This window comes from Kogia breviceps, chromosome 6, assembly GCF_026419965.1.
Source record: "Kogia breviceps isolate mKogBre1 chromosome 6, mKogBre1 haplotype 1, whole genome shotgun sequence".
In the NCBI taxonomy this organism is placed as follows: domain Eukaryota; kingdom Metazoa; phylum Chordata; class Mammalia; order Artiodactyla; family Physeteridae; genus Kogia; species Kogia breviceps.
Genome location: NC_081315.1, coordinates 120,973,973 through 121,001,336, shown reverse-complemented (window position 1 = coordinate 121,001,336; position 27,364 = coordinate 120,973,973). Strand labels below are relative to the sequence as shown.

The following is a 27,364-nucleotide window of genomic DNA, read 5'->3' as shown; positions in this document are numbered from 1 at the left end:
TGGTTCCTACCACTCAATGGGAAGGGCACAAGGGAATCCAGAAGATAAAATTTGATACTCCTAATCTGATTCATTTTCTTCCCAGAAATGTTTGAAATCAACAACTGTAGCTTACTTACTGCCAGTATAAGAAGTTCACACAGCAAAGAATTCCAGGATAGATTGCTTAAATCTGTGTTAAATGTAAATCTCCCTGCAACTAAGAAAAATATTAGGGGGTGGGGGAGGGGAATAAGACAGCCCTTGGAGAGACTGAAATGAAAGTACAGGTTTCATTTTCACTCATTTTCCTTTCTCTCCACGCCTCTTTTTCCTCCTCTCCAACTGTGAATGACTGAATGTTGGTGCACACCCCTGGAAGCTACAGAGTGAGATGAACTGGGGCCAGATGCATGTTTCCTGCGGAAGTGGTGTTCCTCCTGTTTGCCCCCGGTGTTTCCAACAATGCTATTTCAAAGGACAGCACTGTTCCTTGTGCATGTCCTGTGTGTGGTGAGTGAAGCACCAAAGAGTGCTGGTTGCCGTGGCAATGAGATGCAAGAGCACAAGAAACTGTTTCCAAGCCCAACCCACAAAACACACACATCCGCCAGCAGGAAAACGAATTGCCAGTGGACACTGACCAAAACTGAGGTTTGGCTTCAAAATGGGATTTAGGCCTTGATAATCAATGCTTTACATTTTTGATAAATCTGAATTTCAAAATTCTGAATTATATACTCAAATGAAATTGGTGAACCTTGATATTTGCATAGATGCAATTTCATTCCTTCCTAGTCAATTTGTACAATCAAATGACAAATAGATTGATAACTTAAATAAACTATATTTTATACATGTTAGTCCAAGTATCAAAGATCTGTATTCAAAATATTAGCCCGAAGCCCATAGGGGAAAATAAAGAGATATGCAAACTTTCACAATATTGAGAGAAGCAAGGTTTCATTTACGTTTAGCTAGGTATTTGGCTAGTGAAGCGCTACAGAATTATGGACTAAACGTCAAGTTAGCATATTTATTAGTAGAAACTATTTTCTTCTGCAAATATATCTAAGTTTGTAAGCCATATACTGTCATTTTTATGAGGTGTCAATATTGCCAACTTCAATTATTTTTGAGGAAATCATCACTTGGTAGATAATTCATAGTAATTTGGGGCCTTCTCCTATTCTGCTGTAGGATTTATGCCCCCAAAGTAAGTGCCGAATATTAGAGGGTAAGTGACATGAATCAAAAAAAATTAACTGTCTGATCCTGGGACTTCCCTGGCAGTCCAGTGGTTAAGACTCCGCGCTCCCAATGCAGGGGACAGGGGTTCAATCTCTGGCTGGGGAACTAAGATCCCACATGCCACATGGTGTGGCCAAATAAATAATCAAGTATACTTCAATACAAGATAAAACAAATATTTAATTGATCCTATGTTTTTACACCTATATTAATCTGTGTTTATAATAAAATCAAATCTAAATAGAATTTGACAATATACTGTTTTATTTTATATAAGCTCTTGGGGAAGATTGAGGCTCCTGACACAGCCAAGGCATGAGCAGCCTGAATGCCTAGCAAACTTATTCACAGGGGTTTTAGTCCTGGCACTTGGAAACAGCTTATAGTATAGCTGTTTTTACAGCCGCGCAGTTAGATTTTGATGGTGCGCTTCATAAACAGGCTGCTGTGACTCACCTTGGTGTGACCTTGAAATTGAGGACGGGGAGGTGATTAAATTATTGAGGCAAGGGGTTTTTAATCTCAGCAAAAGCTTGTCTCAATTAGCGGACTGAGCATTCTTTTTTCCCTGCACTTTCGTTGTTTTGTACCAGGCGGCACTAAGATCAACAGCTCTTAAATTCTATTATCCTTTATTTTGTTTTGAATTGAGCCAAGAGAGGGAAAACAGTAGAGAGGTCAACCTCTTGAAATGATATGGTGTCTACAGGCTCAACCATCTTCCCCCATTAGTTCTGTTGGGCTCTGATTTGTTAATTACCTAATCTCTATCCTCAGCTTTAAAATTCAAAGATCCAGATGGTGACTTTACACACTTACAAGCGCTAGATTCCTATGAGTGAACAGTACTAAAGGATCAACAGGTACTGGAGTAAAGGAGTAAAAATGCCTGCTCATCACAGCAAGTAGAGACTTCATCGCTATGTAGATTAACACTTAAATGCAGCCCTGGAATAGTAGAAACACAGGTCTCAAAGGGGAAATGGAAACTTAGCTTGGACGGGAACAACTCGAATGGCAAAAAGAAGGTACCGCAAATAAGACCCAGTGACACGGCTGCCACTACAGTAAATGTGTAAACTTTTTTTTTTTTTTTTTTTGCGGTACGCGGGCCTCTCTCACTGTTGTGGCCTCTCCCGTTGCGGAGCACAGGCTCCGGACGCGCAGGCTCAGCGGTCACGGCTCACGGGCCCAGCCGCTCCGCGGCATGTGGGATCTTCCCGGACCGGGGCACGAACCCGTGTCCCCTGCATCGGCAGGCGGACTCTCAACCACTGCGCCACCAGGGAAGTCCTAAATGTGTAAACTTTGAAAAAAAAGGCAGCCAGATATCAATGGCCGCTCTCAGGGAGGCACCATAACCGGGTGGATGTCTGCTTTAGGAATGAGGTCTTAAGGAGCTCATTTGGCCGTGAATGTAGAGCTACATCCTGCAATCAATGTATCAGTAATAAAGGTGGATTACTGATATCCATCTACCTGAAACCTGGGTCTATCTTTCAATTGGTTTTGAAACAGGAGGAGCAAAAGGGTGTTGGTGCTATTTTTTGTCTTTCCTAGAGCCCCAACAGGACAGAAATACAGAGGGAGAAGAAAGGAAAGAAAGAGACTAAGTGACCACAAAAAGGAGATCGGGGTGGGGGAAAAAAAGATATGAGAAGATGCAGACAGAGAGTGAGGACAGTTGGAGAGACAGAGGGAGAGAGAATAAGTTGAAACTATATGTCTAAATATCTCTATGCTCTGATTTTATTCTAGTTCACTCTGTTTTCTGCCTTCTAAAATGCTAATTGGTAATTAATCGATGTTTATAGTTCTAACTGATCTTTCTTCTAGGACGTTATAGAATCTACTTAAATGAAATAAATGAAGTAAGAATATTCCAAGAGTAAAGAAATTATTCTCTCTAAAGGAATCACGACCAGCACAAAGGTCTGGGATAATTCAAGTCTCTGGATCAGAAATTGCCTACCCTGATTTAAAACAGGGCAAAGCAAATTCAAATATTCTGCCACAGAGTTGCCATTTTTTTTCCCCAGTAAGTCAGAGGTGGTGCTGTTCAGTTAATAAATCTGCAATAACACATATCCATAAAAGTGTAAATTTTTACTTGCTGTTTAGCTAAGGGATAGGCCAAAAGTTTTTTATGATGTTAAATTTATACTTTTTCACCATGATACAACTGGTTTCTGGACACATATTAGGTGGTATCAAAGTCTGTAATTCCACAGAAAAGTATAATAATTACTATCTTAGTAAGCTGCAATATTTATTAGACATACAATTAACGGTGTTTTCAAACCTATTAAGCAAATGAATATCCAAAAATTTCAATGTATCTGCTTTAATACACGGAGAATCTTTTGTGGTTCATTGTTATTGTTTTACATTGAATTTGAATAATATTTTTAATTTGTGAGTAATAATAAAATAAAATGGACACAAAACCCAACTAATCAACTTGACTATGTTTCTATTCAATGTGATTAAAATTTACTTATTTTTATTCTTCTGCATCCATGTATATTTTAGGCATCTGAATCATTTTTTTAAAATCATCTCCAACTATACGTAGGCTAATTAGGTTCCTTTTGGGGAAGCCATGCTCATGTTTTATCAACCACAAGGTGGAGCTGTGACAGTTAAAACAGTCAGGCCTGGGGCCTGTCACAGACTGATTCTAGTAAAATATTCACCCTTCTAGCTTGAACAGATATTCAATTTAATACATAAAAATCCTAATTTGAGAATAAATCCATAATTCTAGAATATAAGCAACCCCTGCCAAGACACACACACATACACACACACACACACACACACACACACACACACACACACACACACACACACACACACACTGAGCAGGGAGCAGGGAAATGTGGATGTATCCAGGAAGGTCATGTTTTCATGCTATGTAATACCTACCTGGGCATGGTACTATTGAAAGCACACCAAATAAAGAAATAATGAAAAGGAAAAAAATGGTTACCGAAAAAGGGTAACTTACATTGAATTGTCTAAGAAAAATTTAAAAAATAAATAAAACATTGCATTGCAACCATGAAAGTGAGATACTGACTATAATTCCATCTTGGAGAGCATGAATACATCTGGTGTTCTAGAAATGCAAGTGTGGACCTGGACAACAGCTCATGTCTTCATTGTTTCATATCCCCTGTCTTTACAAGCTGAGAAGTATTCAGTTTAGGTAGAATCCTCCAACCACTGATCCATGTCTTATGGAAAGTATTGTTCTAAATCTTTCTCAGTACTAAGTACTTTCAAAGAAGGCAAAAGGATCAAATCAAGCACTTATTCTTAATAAAATAAATCAAGATAAAAAAAAAGGATTTTTGGATAACAGTAATATGATTATTCATAGCTTATTATGAATTTTCGCAAAGCCATAAACATTTCACTTTATTGAAATTTGAAGCCTTTTAAGAATCTCAGACTGTGAGGCCCAAATCAATGCAATCAGTGTGTCAAAATTCAAGATCTAGAACACTGACACCATCACAAGCTCCCCTACCCTCACCCACCAAATGGCTTCTCCTTCTGTACCCTGATCCCAAGGACCATTCTCTATCTAAGTCATTGAAGCCAAGGAGCCAATCAAGTCTTCTTCCTCTTCTTCACCTACCCCATGAAATCCATTGCCAAATCTGGCCAGTTTAACTCACAGATATGTTCTCAAATTTTTCATTTCTAAAACTCTCCCCATGACCTCTACCACCCAGGTTAGAGTTCAAGTCGTGTCCTAGCAACTTCAGCGAACATTACCGCAATAATTTCTCAGATGGTCGATACTGCCGAATTTAGCCCTTTGACAACTTTCCTCTAAAATTCATCCTCTATATCACTGTTAGAGGGATCCATCCAAAATGTAAATGTGACCTTCCCTCCTTCATACTTACACTCCAGCCACACCTCACTATTCTGTTTCTCTCACACACCACGAGCCTTTGCTCAGCTTATTAAGGCTTCAAATGCCCTCCCCACCTTTCTTCACCATCATCACTATTATTCTGTCTCGGTTTGGACTCATTCCCTCCAGGAAGCCTGAGCTTCAGGGCTCCAGTTGCACTCTGTGGGTACCACTAGCTTCATCTCTCTCTCACCCCATTAGATTCTCAATTTAGCAATTACATATTAGTCATGTTTGTACCTCTGGCACCCACCACGAAGCTGGCCCAGAAAGGCACTCATTACACGCACACTGAATTGTTTAAAAAAAAAAAAAAAAAAGATAGGAGGGAGGCATTAGTACTCAAGGGAAAGACCCAAGAAAAGCTTGTTTTTGCTAATTGTCCATTCAGAATTGACTACTCTTTAAGGCATTTATTTCTTACACTCCAAATGTGCTGGATACAGCCAAGAATAGAGCCAATATTGAAGTTATAAACCTAAGATAATTGATTAGCAAAAGACATTACACTATATGTACAACCACATGCTTAACCTAAATTGGCAGTCATACTTTTGATGAGGTACCACGGAATGTTCTTAATCAGTTTACCTCAAAAAATAATAAACCCCTGGTGTGCTAGTTAGTAATAACCCCCAAAATTGATTGTATATTTCAGAATATAATATAAACCTCCCTGGATTTGGCTATAAAATCTGGGCTCCTTCAGATTTTGCTATGATTGCTTTCGGTATCCAGGCTCTTTAGGGATTCTGTTCTGATTCTTTTCCATGAAAAAATCAGTTCCAGGCAACATTTCCTTCTCAATTTGTTACTTTTTAATCCTTCTTCACAACATACTTTTGTTCACAGAAACTATGGCCCTAACAGAAAGATTGGGAGGCTCTTATAACTGCTGTTTAGTAAGAGTGTCCATAAGGCAAAACTGTCCTTTTAATTTGCCTAGAGAAAAAAGTTGCAGATGATTAAAAATATCATATTTTAATGGTTCAGAGCTCTTTACTGATCATGGCTCTGATTCTTACAATGCTTGGCTTCTACTAAACTACTTAATCTCTCTAGGCCTCAGTTTCCTTTAAAATGGACACTTGAAGTTGTTAGAGAATGCAGTAAGATAACATGCTAACTGCTGAGAGTAGTGAGATACCTATCGAGTATCAATAATGGTATCTACTTTTTTTCTTATTATCATAAAAGTGTGTTGCACTCACTTCTGATATCAAGGGAAAGCTTTATGTGAATACCTGTCAGAGCGTCCTCCCTCCAAGCTGTATCTCAGGTAATTCATCCCATCCAGGAACTGACTGCTAGGTAGGGAGTCATCACCCAGTTCTTTTAGATCCTCAGGTCTAAGGTATTCTCCCCCATCACCTGTCATTGTGTCATCACCTTGAAGCAATCAGAGAAAGATGGAGAATTACTTGTTGAATGTAATATCGACTACAAAATATGATTACGATTGTGAAAAAATCAGCATAATAGTACTGTCATCACTGAAACACTGCACACTAGAAAAAAAAACAGAACACATGCAGTTAAAGAGTGCTAAAACTCAGGTAAACAATATTTGACCCATTTTCCTATTACCTACTAAGAAGAAATAATTACCTAAATTGGAATTCTTTTAACATCAGTCAATTTTCTTTACTCATTTCTTTATCCCGATAGCTGATTTATCATGATAACTGATTTACAGCTTTATATTTAACTTAACAATTAGTACAATATGTAGACAACTTAGCTTCTGTCTCTAGTATCAATAATTTTGTACATAATGTCCAGCATTAGCAGTCTTTTCATGTAATTGACAATATGCTAAGAAATACCTACCGCTCTAAAACAAATGAGGTGTATTCAATGGAATAAGATGATTTATAAGATTAGCAAAATACGCACATTAGGGAAAGAACACTAGAACGAAGTAGACAGATTGTGACATTTTAATAAACAACCTGGAATTTAATTTTAAAATCATTACAGAGCATAAAAAGGCTGCTTTGTGGGAAACTAGATGGTTTCCCAAAGGTGAAGTACAGGGAGAAAAGTGAAGATAATAATTAAGCAGTGGCAAAAAGCGCTGACTAAGTGTTGTAGCTCTCATTTGGAAGCACAGACGGTACGAGGACATTCCCTGCCCATGAACTGGAACAGAACACTTGCAAAAATACACATTTCAGGAAATTCAATAAATAATACCTCATTCACAGAAATGCTCTCCATACCATTAATGTGCTGGGATGGGGGGATAATTTAGCCGAGAGCAACTATTTCTGATGATCCTTTAAGAGAACTAATCACACGCTGAAAGCCTGATAACCAATGTAAGGGAGAACGTGAAAGAATGTGATTCATTCCTGTAATTAAATTAAATATTTATTTTAATCTCATCTGTTTAAAATAACTGTTCTAAATCAATACTACTTTATTTATAAAGATACAGCATTAAAGACTTTTAAGAGGAATATGTCTTCAGCATCTCATTACTTCCCTGTATATATGATCCTAAGAGCCCATAATCAAGACTATCAGCTCTCTGAATTACTTAAAGGCAAAGATAGTTTGAACAAAAGACCTTCCAGTAAATAGAAATGTAACTTATTCACCACTAAAGTTTTTTCTCAAAATCAATGCATTTAATATTTGGCAGTTACAAATCTCATCATTAAAATTACTTTTATTGCTCCTCAGTGAAATCATTAGATTTTTATTTAGTTTTAGCTATGTGAATTAGGCTACACAGAGTAGTTATTAAAAGTTTAGTCTTTAGGGCTTCCCTGGTGGCGCAGTGGTTGAGAGTCCGCCTGCCGATGCAGGGGACGCGGGTTCGTGCCCCGGTCCGGGAAGATCCCACATGCGGCGGAGCGGCTGGGCCCGTGAGCCATGGCCGCTGAGCCTGCGCGTCCGGAGCCTGTGCTCCGCAACGGGAGAGGCCACAACAGTGAGAGGCCCGCGTAACGCAAAAAAAAAAAAAAAGTTTAGTCTTTAAAATCAGATAGACCTGGGCTCAAATTCTAATTCTACTACTTACTGGCCAATTAATCTTCCTAAGCCTCAGTTTCCACAAGAAGAAAATGGGAATGATACTAATAATCTATCTCACCTGTCAATTATCTGAATTAAATAACATATAAGGATGTACAACAGAGTTCTGGAATATAGTAATTGCCAGTTATTATTTTTATCAATACAAAGTGATGTAAGTGTTGACACACCAATGAAATATGAGCTAAATTTCATTTATGCAGAATAATTTTTGAAAAATTTAAAGAAAAATAATTGTACTGTTTAAATATTTCATAAATCTGACAACTCTAATGAAAACATGAATAAGTTTTTAAAATTAATTTTGTTAAAGCGGTTTCCCCCAACTCTTGTATATATTCTCTTCTTCAAAGTGTTCCCTCACAAAACACGATGCAGCAATAGCAGCAATCCATAGATAAATAACAATACAGATGAACATGAAATGCATGATGTTGGTGAACTTTAAGAACCAAAAAGGTCAGAGGAGGGAGAGATCACTTTAGAATAATAATGTAGTGGGTTGAGTAACGTCTCCCCTGCCCCCTAATTTCATGTCTACTAGGAAGCCCAGGATGTGGTCTTATGTGGAGATAGGGTCCTTGTAGATGTAAGTAAAGTAAGGATTTAGACGAAATCATACTGGATAATTGCAACGAGGGTATTTTTTACAAGAGGAAGAGAAGGACACACGGAGACAAAGAGGAGAAGCCCAGGTGAAGGCAGAGGTTGGAGTGATGTGTCTACAAGCCAAGGAACACCAAGGATTGCTGACAGGCACAGAAGCTGGAAGAGGCGAGAAAGGGTTCTTTTCTGGAGCCTTTGGAGGTTAGCGTGGCCCCACCATGGACTTCCAGCCTTCAGATCTGTAAGAGAATGAATCTGAGCCACCAGCTGGTGGTAATTTGCTGCGGTAGCCCTAGGAATTTCCCAAGGAAGCTGGAGAAGGAATCACTGAAGAAGGAACGGGAGCTGGTCAATCGCTTGGGGGCAATTTTGATGGGCAGAGACGATGGTATTTCACGTGAGAGGCTAGTGTGTAAAGGGTCATGGAGGGCAGTAAAAACAGTATGAACAAAAGAGTAGTATGCATTACTTACGTAGAGAACACTAAGTGGGATAACTTAGCAATAGTCAGTGTCCCTGTTGGTGAGCAATGGCAGAAAGTCCAGGAAGAAAGCTGGTGTCTGAACAGAGTGACAAGATCGTGAAGCTTGGACATTTTATTACAGGACTTGTGGGACTTACGTGTTCCACTATTTCCCCCTTCTTGTTTAATTGGTAAATCTTTATATAGGAGTATTTTTATGAGTCAAGTAAGTTGGGATCCCCATTGCCTTATTTCTGGGAGAAAACAAATTCTAAGATCAATCCTAAGACTTGGTTTACCAAGACACAGGCATTGTCTGGTTTGGATATAAGCCTAAATTATTTTCAGAAAAAAATTTGCAAGTCCTGTTAACATTTGAGAAAACTAAGCCTATTCTTATTTATGAAAAAGTGAATGGAATGACTGAATGGATCCCTTGAGCAAAAGGCCTACGAAACTATGTAAAACCCCAAAGCCTGCTTGAATATACTCTCTCTCTCTTTCTCTATTCCCCACTCTACTACCCCCCCCCCAATCCCCAAGAATCTAAAATAATTGAGCTTTGCTTTCTAGCATCTAATTCCTAATTTCACCCAGCTTAGGGCATCCTGCCCATCCTCAGAGTCAATCTGCTTTTGCCTTTCATCTTGCTTCTCCTAATTTGCCAGTTCTCACCAGTCTCTTAGCAACCAAGATGGTTACAGAGAATGAAGACAACTCAAAATAAGCTTCAATTGCTTGGTTCTTAAAATTACTCAAAACTCCTTAATACAGTAGGGTCGACACTTCAAGTTTTCTGTCTTATTCCTCTCATCTTCCCCTCTTGTTATTGCTTGGTAAAGAGAAGGTTTATAAGAGTGAAGGAAAGAAAAGAGAAAAGAAGGAAATCTAGGTGGATTGACTCCCAGTGTGGAGAAGCAAGGCCCAGTGTCGGCAGTTTTATCTTGTAAAAGATGCAAACAAACTACATGAACTTAGCTTTCGCCCTCTTATGCACAAAGAAACTTACTCTAAGACAGAAGGAAAGCAACTGGAAGAGTACATTTTTAATCAAATTGTATCAAATTGTGTGCCTCTGGTGTCGAGTCAATGTACAATTTCAAAACCCTTGATTACACTGAGTTCGTGAAATAGTGGATGTCCTTTACATTCTCCCTCATTTCTGCATTTTGATGGCTTGATTACAATGCTATCTGACTAAGACAGCTGCTACATTAAAAAATCCCCTTCTAGGTTCCGTGTTACCAAATGTGAAGTTTAGAGGTTTGGGGACACCGACAGTGGCCTTAGGTGTATATCCTGATGTCTTGATTATGTCTCAGAGAGAAATGGCCCAAAGATGCAAAATCCCTAAATGCTGTTGTCAGTGGCCAGATGCTAACCCAATGTTGGAATTAGCTGGAAAGGTACCTGTTTAGGTACTAATCTCACCAGTGCTACCATAAAATGTCTCTCCCAGGACATGTATGTATAAAGCATGCTATGCGATAGTACATATCTGCAGTGTGGGATGGAAAGTAGAAATGCCTGTAGAAATTAGTAGAAAATGAAAAATCATTTGGGCAAAATATAATACAGCTCAACACTTTAAATGTTATTAATGTGTCCAAAAAATAAGATAATCACATCCTTGCCTTTCATCTTGGTAAGTGAGACGACTTCTACCGTCCAAGACTAGCCTATCCCAGACTTTAAATCCTCATCTTCTATGTGGCACATATATACAATGGAATATTACTCAGCCATAAAAAGAAACGAAATTGAGTTATCTGTAGTGAGGTGGATGGACCTGGAGTCTGTCGTACAGAGTGAAGTCAGTCAGAAGGAGAAAAACAAATACCGTATGCTAACACATATATATGGAATCTAAGAAAAAAAAATGTCATGAAGAGCCTAGGGGTAGGACGGGAATAAAGACGCAGACATAGAGAATGGACTTGAGGACACGGGGAGGGGGAAGGGTAAGCTGGGACGAAGTGAGAGAGTGGCATGGACATATATACACTACCAAACGTAGGGTGGATAGCTAGTGGGAAGCAGCCGCATAGCACAGGGAGATCAGCTCCGTGCTTTGTGACAATCTAGAGGGGTGGGATAGGGAGGGTGGGAGGGAGGGAGGCGCAAGAGGGAAGCAATATGGGAACATATGTATATGTATAGCTGATTCACTTTGTTGTAAAGCAGAAACTAACACACCACTGTAAAGCAATTATACTCCAATAAAGATGTTAAAAAAAAATCCTCATCTTCTTTCATCTTCCTAGATACCTTGTCTGCTAGGTCCTTCATCTTCAACCTCTACTTCTCTGTCAGCCCTTTCTTTCCACCGTAACATCATCCATATTTACTGCCATCTATGAAATACAGCTTCCTCCAGCTCTTTAGGCCTTCTTTATTTCACACTCTGAGTCCTCTTCCTTTCATAGTCAAACCTATTAAAAGAGGCTTTCTATTTTACAAATTAATCAGTGGCCAAGAGGTGATTTCTTCTTTGGAAAACTACCCTCAATTTCTCTGACGTAAATCTCCCCCAGTCTTCCCCCTACCTCTCTGAGTCTTTCTTCTCAGTCTCTACTCTCCTTAAATGTTGATACTTCCCATCTGACTTTTCTTCTCACTTGACAAATTATCATGTGTGTTTAAAACTTCAAGGATCACCTCCATTTGGTCTACACACATATCTGCGTCCATTCCAAACCTCTCTCACAAACTCAACACGCACATTCAAATGCTTCCTGGACTCCACCTGAACTTCCTATAAGCGCCTCAGATTCAGCATGGTAGCACACACCTCATCTTCTTCCTCACCCACTCTCTGCCCACCTGCTTCTCTGCAAATTCCCTACAGCAGCAAACAGTACAACTACTTCCCTACCCTAGCCAAGGGGTGGTGGGGGGTGGGTAGGGATGAAGGTCTGCTTTCAAATAAGATTTTGAATTTAAATATTTAACTCTTGCTTGAGTACAGTTCTATTAGGCTTGGAAAGAATTTTGCATAACTCAGAAAGCTTATGAAAGAATGGTTATACCCTAACATACTTTCTTTTATCAACTTACTTATTTGATGTAAAACAAATAAACAAAAAGCAAACCTTATTTTTTTTGCATCATAATAAACCTAAAGTGAATTTCCTTTTTGTTTCCTACACTTGACCACCCCCTTCCCTGCCATTACATATTTACTTACTTAATAGAATTCTGACTTCCAGGTTTTAGGACTTAAATTTTTTTCATTGTATTCTCCAATCTTTCTGAACAATTTTATGAAAACCCTTTCCTACTAATTGTAGAGCATAGATGTATTACTTGCTTTTAAAGTTTCATGTTTTACTATCTGGAAACTACAGAGACCTAGATTCCTCAGTGATAGAGGCACATTTAGCCATGACCAGCCTCTATAAGACACAGATCACAAGAGTATGGGAATAAATTAAGATAAAGTGGGAAGGTCCCAAGGATTCTTCATTCTGACAACTCTTCACAGTGCTGGGAAGAAGGAGATTCTCTGACATGTCACTGAGCTCTCTCTCTCTCTCTTAAGAATACTCAGCGCTTCTGCTGATAAGTGGGTAAAGGACTGAAACCTCGGTGAGGAGCCCCGCTCACGTCAAGCGTCCACAGTGGAAGTGTGTCAAAAGAAGGTAGATGTGCCTCCGTATTTCATCCCAACACTCAGTCATTCTGGAGTTCTCTTGATTATTAGAACACATCGTCCCAGAGAACTAGTGGAGAAGTTTATACAAACCACCCACTCACAAATCTCTGAGTATAAGGGATACATGGGTCACATTTCCACAGGTAATTTAGTCACCCGGGTGTATAACCCCTGAGCCCTACCATATAATTTATGGCTATGGAGCTGAGTCAGCAAAGACAGGAATCAGCTCAGGATCCTATGAAGATGTAGAGGATTACATTTACAGCTTTGTCTTAGTCTGCACAGTAGAATATTCTTAGACTGAATTCCCATTTCTCTTTTTCTTCCATTTCTCTGCCATCTTGCTCCATCAGGACTCATCTACATCATGACTGAGCTATTACAACAGCTTTCAAAGTAGGTTTCGATTCCACATTCACCACTGAGTAGCTCTGTGCCACTGAACAAACTACTTAACGTGTTTAAGCCTTAGCCTCCTCATCTTCAGGTGAGCCTTTCTCACCTGAAAAACAAATGAGGGGAAATCCATAGCCTATCCCATATGGATGCTGTAGGGATTAAATGATTCAATGCACCTAGCATTGTGATGTCTAGTAAATGCTTTCTCTTCCCTCAGATACCTGCTTCCTTCCAATTTCATCCTAATGCACTCCTTCGGTGTGCATTAATTGATTTAATCTTTGTTGATTTAATCTTTGTACGGAACAGATTTAATTTTTCAATCATTAATTGAAATATTTAACACATCCTAATTTCCTTGACTTTTCAGTTGAGGATCCAAACATTCCACAGCGAAGCCCCGTGTGTTTTAATGCATCAGCCAAAATGAATGACTAGATTATTTTGTCACTCTGTGTCTCTCTCTTGCCCTTTCCCATCTTGGGACCTTCCCATACTGTTCCCTCTCCACTCCTTAAAACCTGTGCTACCTTCCTATTTATCTCTCAGCTTTCAGCAATTCCTTGAAACTGTGCTAGGTCTCTCCCTCTCCAGATTTTCCCAGGCAGATATGAAAAGCAGATGACATAGTGCCTTTAGTTATGCTTCATTAATTTACACATTACCTCTCCATATATGTTCATTTTTGATTCCCCCATGGTACCAGTCATAGATCTTTACACACAATAACATCACTTTCACTATCTGTTGATTGGATTAATGAGTGGAAAATTCTGATTGCTTCACTATAGCAAGTTAGCCTGAAAGGACATCTGTACTTGGTTTGGATATTCTTCTGAGTATTGAGACATAGACTATCATTAAAATAGTAGAGCTGTAAAGAAAACAAGAACTGGCTAATATTATCCAAACACATGTGGCTGCACTTTGTCCATATAAATGATGGTAGATTCCGTGAAAACATTTTAAGAGCACAAAAAATTAAAGGATTGGCAATGTCAACTAGTCAAATGCCATTATACTAATTGTTTGTACTAAAAAGTTACTTCACAAAACTCAAATATATCCTATACAAAAATATTATTCATCTTGAATTTCTTTCTGGGGAAAAATGTTAAGTTTTTGGCCATATCTAGACATGGAGAGCTTCCTCCATCACCATGAAAGATATTCTTGATCATTAGGCAACATTCCTCTCAAATCAAGAGTTCTTATCACTAATAACTTTTAATATATAATAGTTTTAACAAAAGTGTATAAGATGTTATAGCTAGGTCTTATATTATGCAATGGGCAGGTCCAAGAGGATGTTTCACACAAATGGAATTTCTAAAAACCCAGTAAATAGTTTGGATGCATTAGCTATTGGAATTCTTTAACAATTATTTTGGAAATAAATAACTATTTTTAGATTATGTAATCACTATCTAATTTCTCTGATTTATAAAGTTAGATTTTCATGTAATAGGTTTGCTTAAAGTGGTACCACATATACTTTGGAAACTTCTTGCTAGATAGAATATTTTATATTATTCATTTTTCCCTATAGGCCAAAGTACCCCCTAAATAATATTTAAAGGTTACTTTATTCCTAGCTAACTTAAAAAAATTAGATTATAACTACTAACTTAATATATTTTTAGCCACATCTGAAATGTATCTTTATCCAGGAATGGGATGACTGCATATCAAGCAGCCTCACGTAGTTGCTAACATGTTCATGCTAATTCAATGTCAACTTATCAAAAAATTAACTTTTCTCTAAATTAGTATTTTAAGAAGAAATATTAGTTTTGGGAAAATATTTATATAATGTTCATTAGATAATTTAATTATGTTAATAGGTCTCAATAATAGTTTCAAAAATCATTAATAGTATAAGCAATTCATGGTGTTAAGCTTCCAAGTTAATACAATCCACACACCCAAATGCACACATAAGCAATTCCACTCATATTACACATGCTATTTCAGAAACCACCAGATTAGTATTAGGCATCCAGATTTAAATATTAAGCTAGTTGCTTCTAGCCAGTTAAGAAAAATTAAAAGCGAAGACAAACTTTCACTTCAACAATTTCCTCTAAAGGTACCTGAATCACTAAGCACTTCCCCATCAATAAAGTGGTCACCAAACTGTTTAAAAGCTGTTCAACATGTAAGTGAAGATAAGAAAGAAGATCACACAAAACAAAATATAGTGTGCACGTACAGGTGCTGAAAATTGGCAAGTATTAGGATGGAACACAAAATTATTATAATAAATACTTGGAACCATAAGCTTTAGCAATACCTTTTAATTTACTTACAATAATACATTGACCCAACATTTGTTTGTTCTTGTCGTAAGTTCTTATAAAAGCTGAGACAACTCAATATCTGTTACCAATAGGTGAATTAACAAATTGGTTCCAAATAAGGGCATCTCAATGTAAAGTTTTACCTTCTGAATACATCTTGAAGAACCTAAAGAAATACCTTTAATATTTCTCCATAAAAGCAGTTAGTATTGGGCCTACTACTAGGGTCAGTATGGCAATAATTTTTCAAACATGTACACTTATGTACATGTATTCATGTATACATGTCATGTCATGTATATACATACATATATATTTTTCTAACAGGTACACTTGACCAATAGCTGCACTATTGAAACTTGGTTGCATACTTTATGTGCTGCATTCATGATTTTTTTAGCAGATTTTTCTTTTTGTTCAAGAAAAGTCAACTACTCTAGTTGAAGTAGAGGTGGGGAGCCAGAAACCCTGCTGGCAGTACCTCTTGCTTGATGCCCCATAACCACCTTGAAATCCACTGGCTTAGATAATTTTTATCAACTCTAAAACTATAGGGGGCATATCTTCTGACTTAAAGAATCAAATTCTTATGTTGAATTTGTATGACTTACTGCTGTGCTATTTTTAACCTTCGCTAAGGCTCTTTTTTTTCTATATATTAGTTTTAAAATATATTTTTTTCTATATATTAGTTTTAAAATATATTCTGTATGTTTGAACCAATTAGAAAGCAGAGATTTCTCAATATACCATTGATAGAGTATACATTAAGTTCTTTTACTTCAAAGCATTTTAATAAAAAATGTATTTTAGCATAGTTAAAACATGTTAACAATAATTGTATTATCAGGTAGATATTTTAACAGATGGCCGACTTCCAGTTTCTCTCCCTTGTCCTAGTCTTGTCATTTAGTAAGTCATTAAAGATAACACCAGTTGAAAATATATAAACAAAATCCTCCCTCCCCCAAATTGAAAAAGTAAATGTATTGAAACAAAGGTGAAAAGGTTACTTTAAGTGCTAAGATGCTGTCATCCACATCCACTGTACCAGCTTGTTCCCTGAAAAAAAGGATGGTTTCCTTTGTGTAAGACCATGACAGATGTCATAGAAGAGTGAATAAAAGTCTTACCCTCTTCATCAGAAACATCAAGAACCTCAGTCATGGTCTCAGGAACATTCAGCTTGTGTTTTTCAGTGATAGTCTGGAAAGACAAAAATCATTAATGCTCAACTTAAGAACAAAAATCAAACAAAAGATCAAAAGAATCACAGAGGAGGCCATAGTCAACAGCATCAGCAAGTGATCAGGCCCCGAGCACTCCATCTTCTCCACATGGACATTTTGGAAGCTTAGTCTCTTATTCTCCTTCATGGAAACTCATTTGTTCTTTCTGAAGATAAATGATCATTTACTCCAGTGAAGTTGTACAAGAGAAAGTTCATTATTTTGAATTCCCATTTGCAAAATAAATTCTTTAGCAATGGCATTAATAGCCATATTGAGAAAGCAGATTCAGGTTTTCAGGGCTTCCCTAAAATGAACTAAGTAATGTCTCCAGAAAAGCTTTAAAAAGAAGCAGTGAATATATGCAAGTTATTAAAAACAAAGCCACTGGAACGAAGTTGTAAATAATGTGAAAGACATAAACTTCAGGGCAGAAAATGTGATGCATGTCTTCTGGGATTAGAGGATCTACAGTGGAGAATCACCCATCCTTATAGTCTTTCATTGGTCTACAATTCTGGCTTGCTGCTTATTTGCCTTCCATAATAGCCCTCCAGAGTTGCCAGATCCACTGCCTTCCATCCCTGATGGAAGGTTAAGAGACCAGGCTCTGGAGTCTGGCTACATGGGTTCAAATTCTAACTTCATCATTTATTAGCTATGAGGCCTTAGCAAGTCCCTTTATTTCTCTGTGCCTCAATTTCATCATTTGTAAAACAGGATAATAATACTAGTTCATAAAATTGTTATGAAGATTAAATGAAATATATAAGAGCTCTAAGAACAGTGCTTAGTATATGTTAGTATTCAATATATATTAGCTAGCATAATTTATCATCACTATATTTTGATATTAAATTAATCTTAAAAACAAAGGGCCTCTGAACTTTTTAGTCATTTAGGCACTCAAGAAACATTCTGAGTGCCTATTGCATGCCAGGCACTGTTTCAGACACCAGGGATACCAGAGTGATTAAAAAAAAAAAAAAAAAAAGATAAAAATCCACATCTCATGACTTGAAATATCACCTTAAGATAGTTGAGTCTCAAATTCCTATCTCTAGTTTCTACATTGAAAGTGCGTTAAGTACATCAATTGGCATTGTTATGAGAAATTTAAAAAACTAATCTCCTGAAATAAGAGTAAAATCTTCAACTAAAGCCACCAAAATACAGTAAATAGGTTGTCTAGGTTTTTAAGCTTTGCCACCTAGAGACTACAGACTTGTTTGGCTACAATACCCCTACCACCAACTCTTTTTTTTCCCCCAAAGCAGTAGATAACTTCAAATAATTTTACAGGGAAATTCAACTGATTAAGAATATATTTACATACATGGGTATAATTTCTCTATGTTAAGAAGGACTGATTAAATCACAATGTGTTACTGTATAACCTTTCAGTGGCTTCCCATTGTCTTCAGAAGAAAACTTAATACAGTTGATCCCTGAACAATGCAGGTTTGAAACTCATGGGTCCACTTACACGTGGATATCTTTCAACAGTAAACACTACATTACTGCATGATCCGAGGCTGGTTGAACCCACGGATGCGGAACCATCCATACAGATGGCTGACTGTAAGTTGTATTCGGATGAACACCCCGGGTTGTTCAAGGGTCTGGCAAACCGGCTGGGAAGATGCCTGGTGAGGTAGTAAGGAGAGGCAGGGAGGCCTCATCCAGAAATGTTCTTTCTTTTCTTGTCTTGGCTCATATAAGATGTAACTTCCTTGGAGAAACACTCCCTGACCCTCCTCAATGAATGTGTTTGCTCAACCGTGTTTATCTGCTGTTACCCACTCCTATAGCATCACATGTAACACATTACACACTTGTATGTGCCCCCTCCACCTCCCACTTGAGTGTGAGTCATGAAAGGAGTTGTTTCCACAGAACCTGAAACATAGTAGGGGCTTCCCAAATGCATATTGGAATAAATTGATGACATAAAATTATGCAAAATACATTTAAAATCCACATAATGACCACATAGATTTTCTTTGGGAAGAAAAGAAAAGGAAGAAATGCAAAAAGTAAAGAAAGTCTCATGTTATCCAGATGAAGGCACAACTGAAGACTAGGGTAGTAAATTCAGCTTTCCAGCATGTTGTTTCTGATGTCTAAATAATTCCATAATGTCTTATTTACTGAAAACAAAGTAAACACTGTAGGAAAGACAAAAGCATCTATCCAAAGTTCTGGAGAATAACAGGTAGTCAATAAGAATTTGATGAGTGAACAAACTTAAAAATATACCATTTAATTATAATATTAATTAATTTATGAATTTAACACAGAAAGATGATAAACTAAGTTCTATATTAATGGTTCTCTGCTCTACCTGCATATTATAATTATTAGAGAAATTTAAAACATATTGTTGCTTGGGTCTCAATGCAAGCCAATTAAATCAGCATCCCTGAAGACAGGGCCCAGCTATAGGTATTTTTTAAAGTTCCTCAGGTGGGTCTATTGTGCAGCTCAATTTGCAACCCACTTTCCTGCATTAGGAAAGTGTATAGATTGCAGAAAAATGACTTACGTTTAAAATACAGGATAGAGACAATGACATTCAATTAAACTATGCCTTTTGGGGAAACGTTTAAAATAAGTATCTAAATGTACATTAAATGATTTAAAATGTTAAGGGATATCTACTTCATTAGACCACACCAGGAAGTCCATTTTTGCATAAATGTTCTAGAGTATTTGCCCTTCATAGGAAACATTTCCACAAGAAGATGCTTCTCCATTTGAAAATAACTGATGGAAATACATTTTAAGTGATTAAAGTATATTGCCCGACCTCCTCAGTTTCTATTTTCAGATGCTGATAATGCTACTATATTTTCTTTGAACTTGTGTGAGTGGAACTAACTTTGCTTTAATTTGGTTACTGAATGCTATTAAGGTTATTATCAGCAAATATATGTGGCAAGAGAAAAAGTAACACTGATCATATTGGTCATGGATATTTTTTGGCACAGATATTAAAACTGCTTTCTGGGCTTCCCTGGTGGCGCAGTGGTTGAGAATCTGCCTGCCAATACAGGGGACATGGGTTCGAGCCCTGGTCTGGGAAGATCCCACATGCCGCGGAGCAACTAAGCCCATGAGCCACAACTACTGAGCCTGCGCGTCTGGAGCCTGTGCTCCACAACAAGAGAGGCCGCAATAGTGAGAGGCCCGTGCACTGCAATGAAGAGTGGCCCCCACTTGCCACAACTAGAGAAAGCCCTTGCACAGAAACGAAGACCCAACACAGCCAAAAATAAATAAATAAATAAACAAATGAAGTTTTTAAAAAAAAAAAAACAAAAAAAAACCCTGCTTTCTATATACAATGTAGTAAATATAGTATGCATTTGTACATGACGTAGTGCCTGACCCTTACAAGGTCGTCAGTAAATATTTATTGAATGGATAATAAATAAGTCTTCTCACTCATTAGTAATGTGATAAGAAATGAAAAAAATTGTCCCTTTAAATGAAGTGTCCTTTGAAAACTTGATTAGCCAAACATAAATATGGTTTTATGCAAGTACATCTGAACAGCCCAAAGAAAACAAGGATGTAATTAAATGATCATGGGCATCTTCTTCTGCTACAGAATCTCAGATTCTATGGTCAGGATTAGAAACTACTTTAGGGCTTCCCTGGTGGCACAGTGGTTGAGGGTCCGCCTGCCGATGCAGGGGACACGGGTTCGTGCCCCGGTCCGGGAGGATCCCACATGCCGTGGAGCGGCTGGTCCCGTGAGCCATGGCCGCTGAGCCTGCACCGTCCAGAGCCTGTGCTCCGCAACGGGAGAGGCCACAATGGTGAGAGGCCCGCGTATCGCAGAAAAAAAAAAAAGATTAGAAACTACTTTAAAGTTAAAATGAGTAGTGCACGAAGCAAAAGTTTAATAGGATGTAATTAAATCATATAATGTGGCAAAACAAATAGAATGCGATAGATGGCAGATTTAATAATGAGTTTTTAACATTTATCATGATGTAGAGAATGAAACATGAGTCCTTACATGGTGTTTTATAAATGGGGGCTAATATCTGCTTTGTTTGTGTGCAAAAGAAAAAGTGTGCTTTACTGCTCTTCATTTAGTCCATCCCCCTGGTCAACCACTTCCTTTGTACCACTTACTCAGCAAGTCACAATAAGTCACAGCGTGGCGAGTGACCTTGGCTAGTATGCCACCTTCCAGTGCCCACATGCATTGGCTCCCCTCAGTGCTACAAGCTAAGCCTGGTTTTGCTCCCAAACCCCTTTATACCAATTGTACATGTTAACGTAATTTTTATATATAAGTTACATACTACATAAGTAATATTTTTCTATAAAAACGAAGGTAAATGGTTTGGAAAGTCTCAACAAAGGTGAGTCTCCAAAAATAACTGCTATTCAGCTGTGGTTGAGACGATTAGAGCATGTTGGGGAAAAAAATGTCAAAAGTTTAAAAAGGTTCTGCACTCAGAATAGTGTCTCTTTAAGATAATACACAGGATAAATTTTATATGGCTATAGATATTATAGGATAGACACATACACACACAATACAGTACGTATTATAGACGTTCTTTGTTCAAGAATGACAACTTAGCCTTCTAGTCAATGGACCTGTATTCAAAGAAAAGTTCTTGACTCCACTTAAAAAGTGTCAAATGACTTTACATGTATATATTATTACACTGCCACTTTTATGATTCCCATTTTAACTGACTTATGGCATCAGATAAGATTTAGAACCAAAGTTTAAATGGTAATACAACTATAATGTCATTTAAAAATTTTTTTGTGTGTGTGTGTGTGTGTGGTATGCGGGCCTCTCACTGTTGTGGCCTCTCCCTTTGCGGAGCACAGGCTCCGGACGCGCAGGCCCAGCGGCCATGGCTCACGGGCCCAGCCACTCCGCGGCACGTGGGATCCTTCCGGACCGGGGCACGAACCCGCGTCCCCTGCATCGGCAGGCGGACTCTCAACCACTGCACCACCAGGGAAGCCCTATAATGTCATTTTTATTTTAGCAGCTTATTCAGTAATTTATGCTCTACATATCAATGATTATATGCAACGATCACTTTAAAACTATGCATACAATTGAAAATAGCTGATCAGTAAGTAGAGGAATGAGTCATATCTCACAGTTCTTCCAAACTGCACTAGGAGACTGAGCTTGCTGGCTTCTGCTGCCAGAAATGTGTCCTCCCACTCTGATGTCCATTCCGGCAAACAGACAATGATTGTAATCCCCAGAGAATGCTCAACTGTCTCATATCCTCTGCTAGGTCTTACGAAGTTAGAAAAGCAAAGGTTAAGGAAACAAACCATGATTCCAAAAATGTCTCAAAAACTTCTGAAGCAGTGACTTTTCCTTTACAAACTGCTGCCTTACTCTTCTCTCCACACAATGACTTTATCCATACTTTGGGGTGAAGAATTCTGGAAGGAGGAAAAGCAAAGGAAACTTTCTCTGATGGCAGAGAACTCACATTTCTGCTCAAATGGCACATCGTATGAGGCCAATGACCTGAAATGCGTATGTTAGATGTATGGCTGTAGTTCAACGATGACATTCAAATGGTAGTAACATTAAATTTAATTTGATTAATTTTACATAATTATTGCCTCGTGCTATTTGCCTACCACCAGTGAGTAGTTCCAAGTTATTTTTAGTGAATCTGTAGATTTTAGAAAATGACCTTGAATATGATACTTCCATGAAAATCAATAAAGGGCACTCTTTAAGTGAGTTTTTAAAAGTTGAAAATTCCTGGTAAGCTACTTTTAGCAAAGCCAAGATCAGTTACATCAGAGTGGTTAAGAATATGGATTTTGGAATCTGACAAGCTAAATTTGAATCCTAGATCTACCTTCAGTGTCTGGCATATTTGTAGCTACTAAATTTTAGTTATAGTTTTTAATATCATTAATATCATCGTTATGTGGGAAAAGAATGAATGAAAATCTCTTCTGAAAGAGAAGAAGTATAGAGTAAGAAGACTCACATCACAGAAGGAATAAGTTCATATTTTTAATCCTTAATCCCAAATTCCATTTCACAAAACAATAAAATTCACAGTTCTAAGAATCCAATTCTAAGAGAAGAAGAAAGTAAAGATAGGGCAGCATTAAAACATGTAACCAATAAAACTACCCATTTAGATAAAGGGGGTACTTGTTTAGTTAACGTGGGCAATGATTTCTTATTTTCCCGACTGAAAGCAGACATGCTATTATGTTTTATATTTGTTTGTTGGCTTTTCACCTAGAAACTTGATTTCTAAGTATGGTGGTTTTTGTTGGAGCAATGATTAGCTAGGCAGCATAGAGATTAACAGTTACCAGAAAAGAAAAAAAGGTCACAGAGAGTTTTATGAGGAGTTTTCACATCCCCCTAGAGCTACATGTGTGGAGATATGACCATATGTCTGATTTCTGACAAGGTATCGGAGAACTTTAGCAATAGTATTTTAAAAAATTGCTCCTCTTTTTACATATAGACCTGTATAGTTAAAGTCATTCACTCTAAGTAATATTTACGAGCCTGAGATCTCTTTGAAATTCGACGTGTACGTTCTATAGTTTTATTGATATTAAACAAGAATGTATTGATATTTTCAAAAACAAAAGTTAAGTCTCATTCTTCACTCCCACTACACTGTAAGTTGCTGGTAGGGAGGAGTAATGTTTTCACCGTTGATGACACTTCAGCAGGGAGCACAGAACCCAGCACATATCTTACATCCAATAAACACTACAGGAATGAATTACTGAAATGAATGGAAGAAGCAGCAGGTCAAGATAGCTAAAAGATGCACGTCTGCCATCTAGTGGCCATCTGATAAAAATGTACATGCATAATTCCCAGAACATGCAAGAGGTAAAGTTGAGAGAAAACATGACTTCTAAGAACAAGAGTGTTTACCCAATCTTGCCACCAAAACCTTCACTTATCTGTGACGTGCACATTGTTTCAAAGATGCCAAATAAAGATCTATGTACAGGTACCCAATAGGAAGATTTTCCTGGTATAACAAACCATATAGTAAGAAAAAGCCGTTACGATTCAGCCATATATAGTGACTCAGAAGTATAGTGCTAGGTGATGACAAGACTTGTTTTTCTCCTATATAATTTATTGACGCTATACTTTAAATCTTTAAAAATATTGTGGTACACTGGCCAAAGATTTTGCTTGAGAAAACAAGCAGTGCCATTCTCTCATCTAAATTCGGTCTCTGTCTTGTAGTTCATTAATAAATCATACTCCACTCTATTTAAAACTTCACATCAAACCAACTACCTCAATATCTGTCAGCAGGGACCTGCTGTCAGCCTGAAGAACAAAATTCCTTTCTTTTTCCTTATATCTATCAAAAGAACCAGGTGTTCCAAAACTCTATAAAAAACTCTATCATTCCTAGCTTGGAGCATTTACTAGAACCTCATTCAGAATTTTTTATTTGTTGATTCATGATCTTATTGTCTCTCAGGAACATCTAAATGTTCTGCTGTCTCGCTCTACTTTTCTACTTTACGAAGAGAAATTAAAGAGCTGTTGTTCTCAGAGTTGACGCTTAAGGAGAAAAGTTAATAAATATATGCAAAGAGAAGAGCACTTTCAGCTGTGAGTTTCCTCTCAGGAGGCCTCCTTTTAAGCTTTGCTCCAACTGAATAGCACAAGAGCATTAGAACTCCTTAACATCACGGTCCTCACTCTTCCAGAGTTTCTCTGGCAAAGGTCAGTGATGATCACCGTTCTCTCCTAAAGAATCAGCAGTCATATTCCAAACAGCAAAAATAAAAAACGTTAAATATATATTCTGTCAAGATACAGACACAGTTTCTCTCTTAAGCACATTCGATTTCCTTTTTGAATAAAAAATAATCAGAAATAGGAAGAAAAGCAGGATGAAGTGTTCTCACTGGGAATGCATCTGACCCAGTCGTGAGCACAGGAGGGGATGGGGTCTTCCCGGAGTCTGGAGTGACCTCCGGGCCAAGATAAAAAGTTTGCTGTGGAGTGTCCTACCACTTTGCCAGCGGTAGGTGTCACACCCAACTACAGCAACAGGGCAGAGGAGCCAGAAAAAAAGAAGTCAGCCACAGAAAAAGGATCTAAGTATTATAAAATTACATTCACGCATTGTATATGCATTTCTGTTGACTAAAGGAAGCTGAAATCCCTGTTACTAGTTGTGTAAATGCCTTTACATCTGCATACTTCAATGTATGCTCTACGATAAAAGAAGTTCAGAATCAAAAGCTCAGAACATTCTGTAACTGCAAATGTCTGTGGCTTAAAAGCCACGACAAGGGAGCGGAAGCCGATGGGTTCCTGTCACTTACCGTGGTGGTGGTGGTGACCTCCTCGGTTACAACCTTCAGGGTGTCCACCACGGAGATGTAGCCCAGGCGCTTAGCAATCGCCAAGGCAGTGTTGCCATTCTGAAGAGAGAGTGAAAGAGAGAGTGAGAGCCGGGAGGGAGGACGGCGAGGTGAGCCAATGAGCTCACCCGCGGCTCCACATGAGCCAGCATTTCCTTCCAAAACAGGCACAGCTTAGGAAAATCACTAGTTTTTACCATTACATCTGAATCTTCTTTGTAACTTCTTTAGACTATAGCCCGGGTCACCATGGTAACACAACAAGCTGCAGCTGCTTGCTCTTTCTAATAAGCGCTTGACGGCTTTAACCCTAAAGTTGTCAAACCCCTCTCCGAATCCTGTACTATGCTTAGGAAAGTAACTCTTTTGAACTGAGGACGAGGCCTCCGAAGAAAACTATTCAAGTACCAAGCACACTCACTCCTCAACAGAGGTCAGGCCATCTGTTGCAGGTAAGATGTTACCACAGGGAACACAGTAACGTATTTAGCTGCAGCTGTGCAGAAGCTCACCGTGCAGCAAAAGGACACAAGCAAGCAACGCAGACTCCAGCGGCCACTGGGGATCCCCGTTTGTTAAACTGCACGGCTTAGTTTACATTTCAATGGCTCCACATCCCAAACAGCTTAGTCTGAGCCAGCAGCGTCCGAAAACGTGCTCCCTTAAGAGGGCCGGGAGGGAGGGGCGGACTCCGCGCCCAGCCGAGAGCCAGCTGGAAGCCGAGCTCGTTCCGGCAGCCCGAGCGCAGGGCCCCCTTGGGGAGGGAAGACTGGGTCAGGCGCGGCGCCCCCTCCCGGGACGAGCGCTCCCTCCCGGGACGAGCGCTCTCAGCGAAATCCCAGGCTGATTTCTGGAAATCCCAGGCTTTCCCGAGTGCGGAGGCTCGTTTAAGGAGGCTGTATGGGGACTCAGCTCAGCCAAGCGGCGCCCCTGGAGGGGGATGGGGGCGGGGGCAAGGAAGGAGCTGCGCGGAGAGGGGCAGCCGGCGCCGCCTTACCGCGGTGGTGGCGTTGGGCTTGGCCCCGTGCGGCAGCAGGACGTTGATGATGTGCGTGTGGCCCTGCTGGGCGGCCTGGTGCAAAGGCGTGTAGCCGTTCTGCAGACGACGGTGGCGGCAGACCGAGCAGAGATTTGCAAAAGGAGGAGGAAAACTAGGTTAGCTTTTATTTTGAATTTCTTAGTCTTATTTACAACCAAACCGACACAGATGCCTGCGTCTCTGGAGCACAGTATCACCAGCAGCCCATTTTCTCAGCAGCAAAACTCCCCTCCCCCACCTTATCGTCTGCTAGACAAAGAGGCTGGCTTATGAAGTAGCAACATTAACAGGCTCCAAATCATAACTAGAGTTATATTTTCACCAATTAGCATTCTAGTTAGCATTAAAAATGTGTATGCTGAGAGAAGATTTACAATGAAAAAGAGCATTGTCACAGTGATTTCTTTCCTAGGAAAAAGGAACGGTCAAGTGTTTAACTGAAGCTTCGGAGGATCATACAAACCGCTGCTTGTTCGTCGTGACTTCATCATTAGCCTCTGGGCTAGCTTTAAGAAGTCTAAGTCAATGAAAGTAAATCTAAACCTTATATTCCTTTCAGAGAACACCTCAGTCAAAGACGTACACACTTAAAAGAAGATTTCATTGGAAGCTGAGTGGTCCACTTTCAATTAAAAAATGTCTTTTAAAAGTAGGTTCCTTTTAACATTCTAGTCTAAACTTTCACTCAGATGAAAGTTCTGTAATCCGTGATTTGTGAGGAATTGTTATTGAGTTTAGTGGGAAGCCAATCTTGCTCACAACTCTAGTGGGTGGTGGTTATGGTACAGGTTGGTTGCATATGCACATTAATTAAACAAACTGCACTGGAATCCTTGAAGGCACAGCGAAACATTAATAGCTATTGTGTATTAAGCGTCCATTTTATGCCAGATATTGGACCTTATATTTATTGTCTCTTTTAATCTTCACTACCATTCTGAAAATGAGAGCGCTTGGTACACAGTAGGTGTTTTATAAATAATGGGTGCCTAAATGAGGGCATGAACAAAGGACTGAATACATGAATAATTTTCTCCCCATTTCAGAGATGATGAAACTGGAAATAACAAGGGTAA

The 27,364-nt window shown here is 38.7% G+C and overlaps 1 protein-coding gene across 50 annotated transcripts in view; it reads right to left on the bottom strand.

The window, feature by feature from the left end:
* The window catches only part of ANK2 (ankyrin 2), a 689,273-nt gene that overhangs the window by 64,807 nt on the left and 597,102 nt on the right, over positions 1-27,364 (bottom strand). For 29 of the 50 annotated variants that reach the window (XM_067036530.1, XM_067036521.1, XM_067036516.1 and 26 more), the window contains 4 exons: positions 26,247-26,345; positions 25,211-25,309; positions 16,763-16,835; positions 6,406-6,550 (listed from right to left, as the gene is read on the bottom strand). In XM_067036530.1, the coding sequence (XP_066892631.1) occupies positions 6,406-6,550; positions 16,763-16,835; positions 25,211-25,309; positions 26,247-26,345 (416 nt within the window). Of the gene's footprint in view, positions 1-6,405; positions 6,551-15,422; positions 15,477-16,762; positions 16,836-25,210; positions 25,310-26,246; positions 26,346-27,364 lie in introns of all 50 variants that reach the window. The other 21 variants (XM_067036535.1, XM_067036514.1, XM_067036517.1 and 18 more) reach the window with 1 other exon arrangement.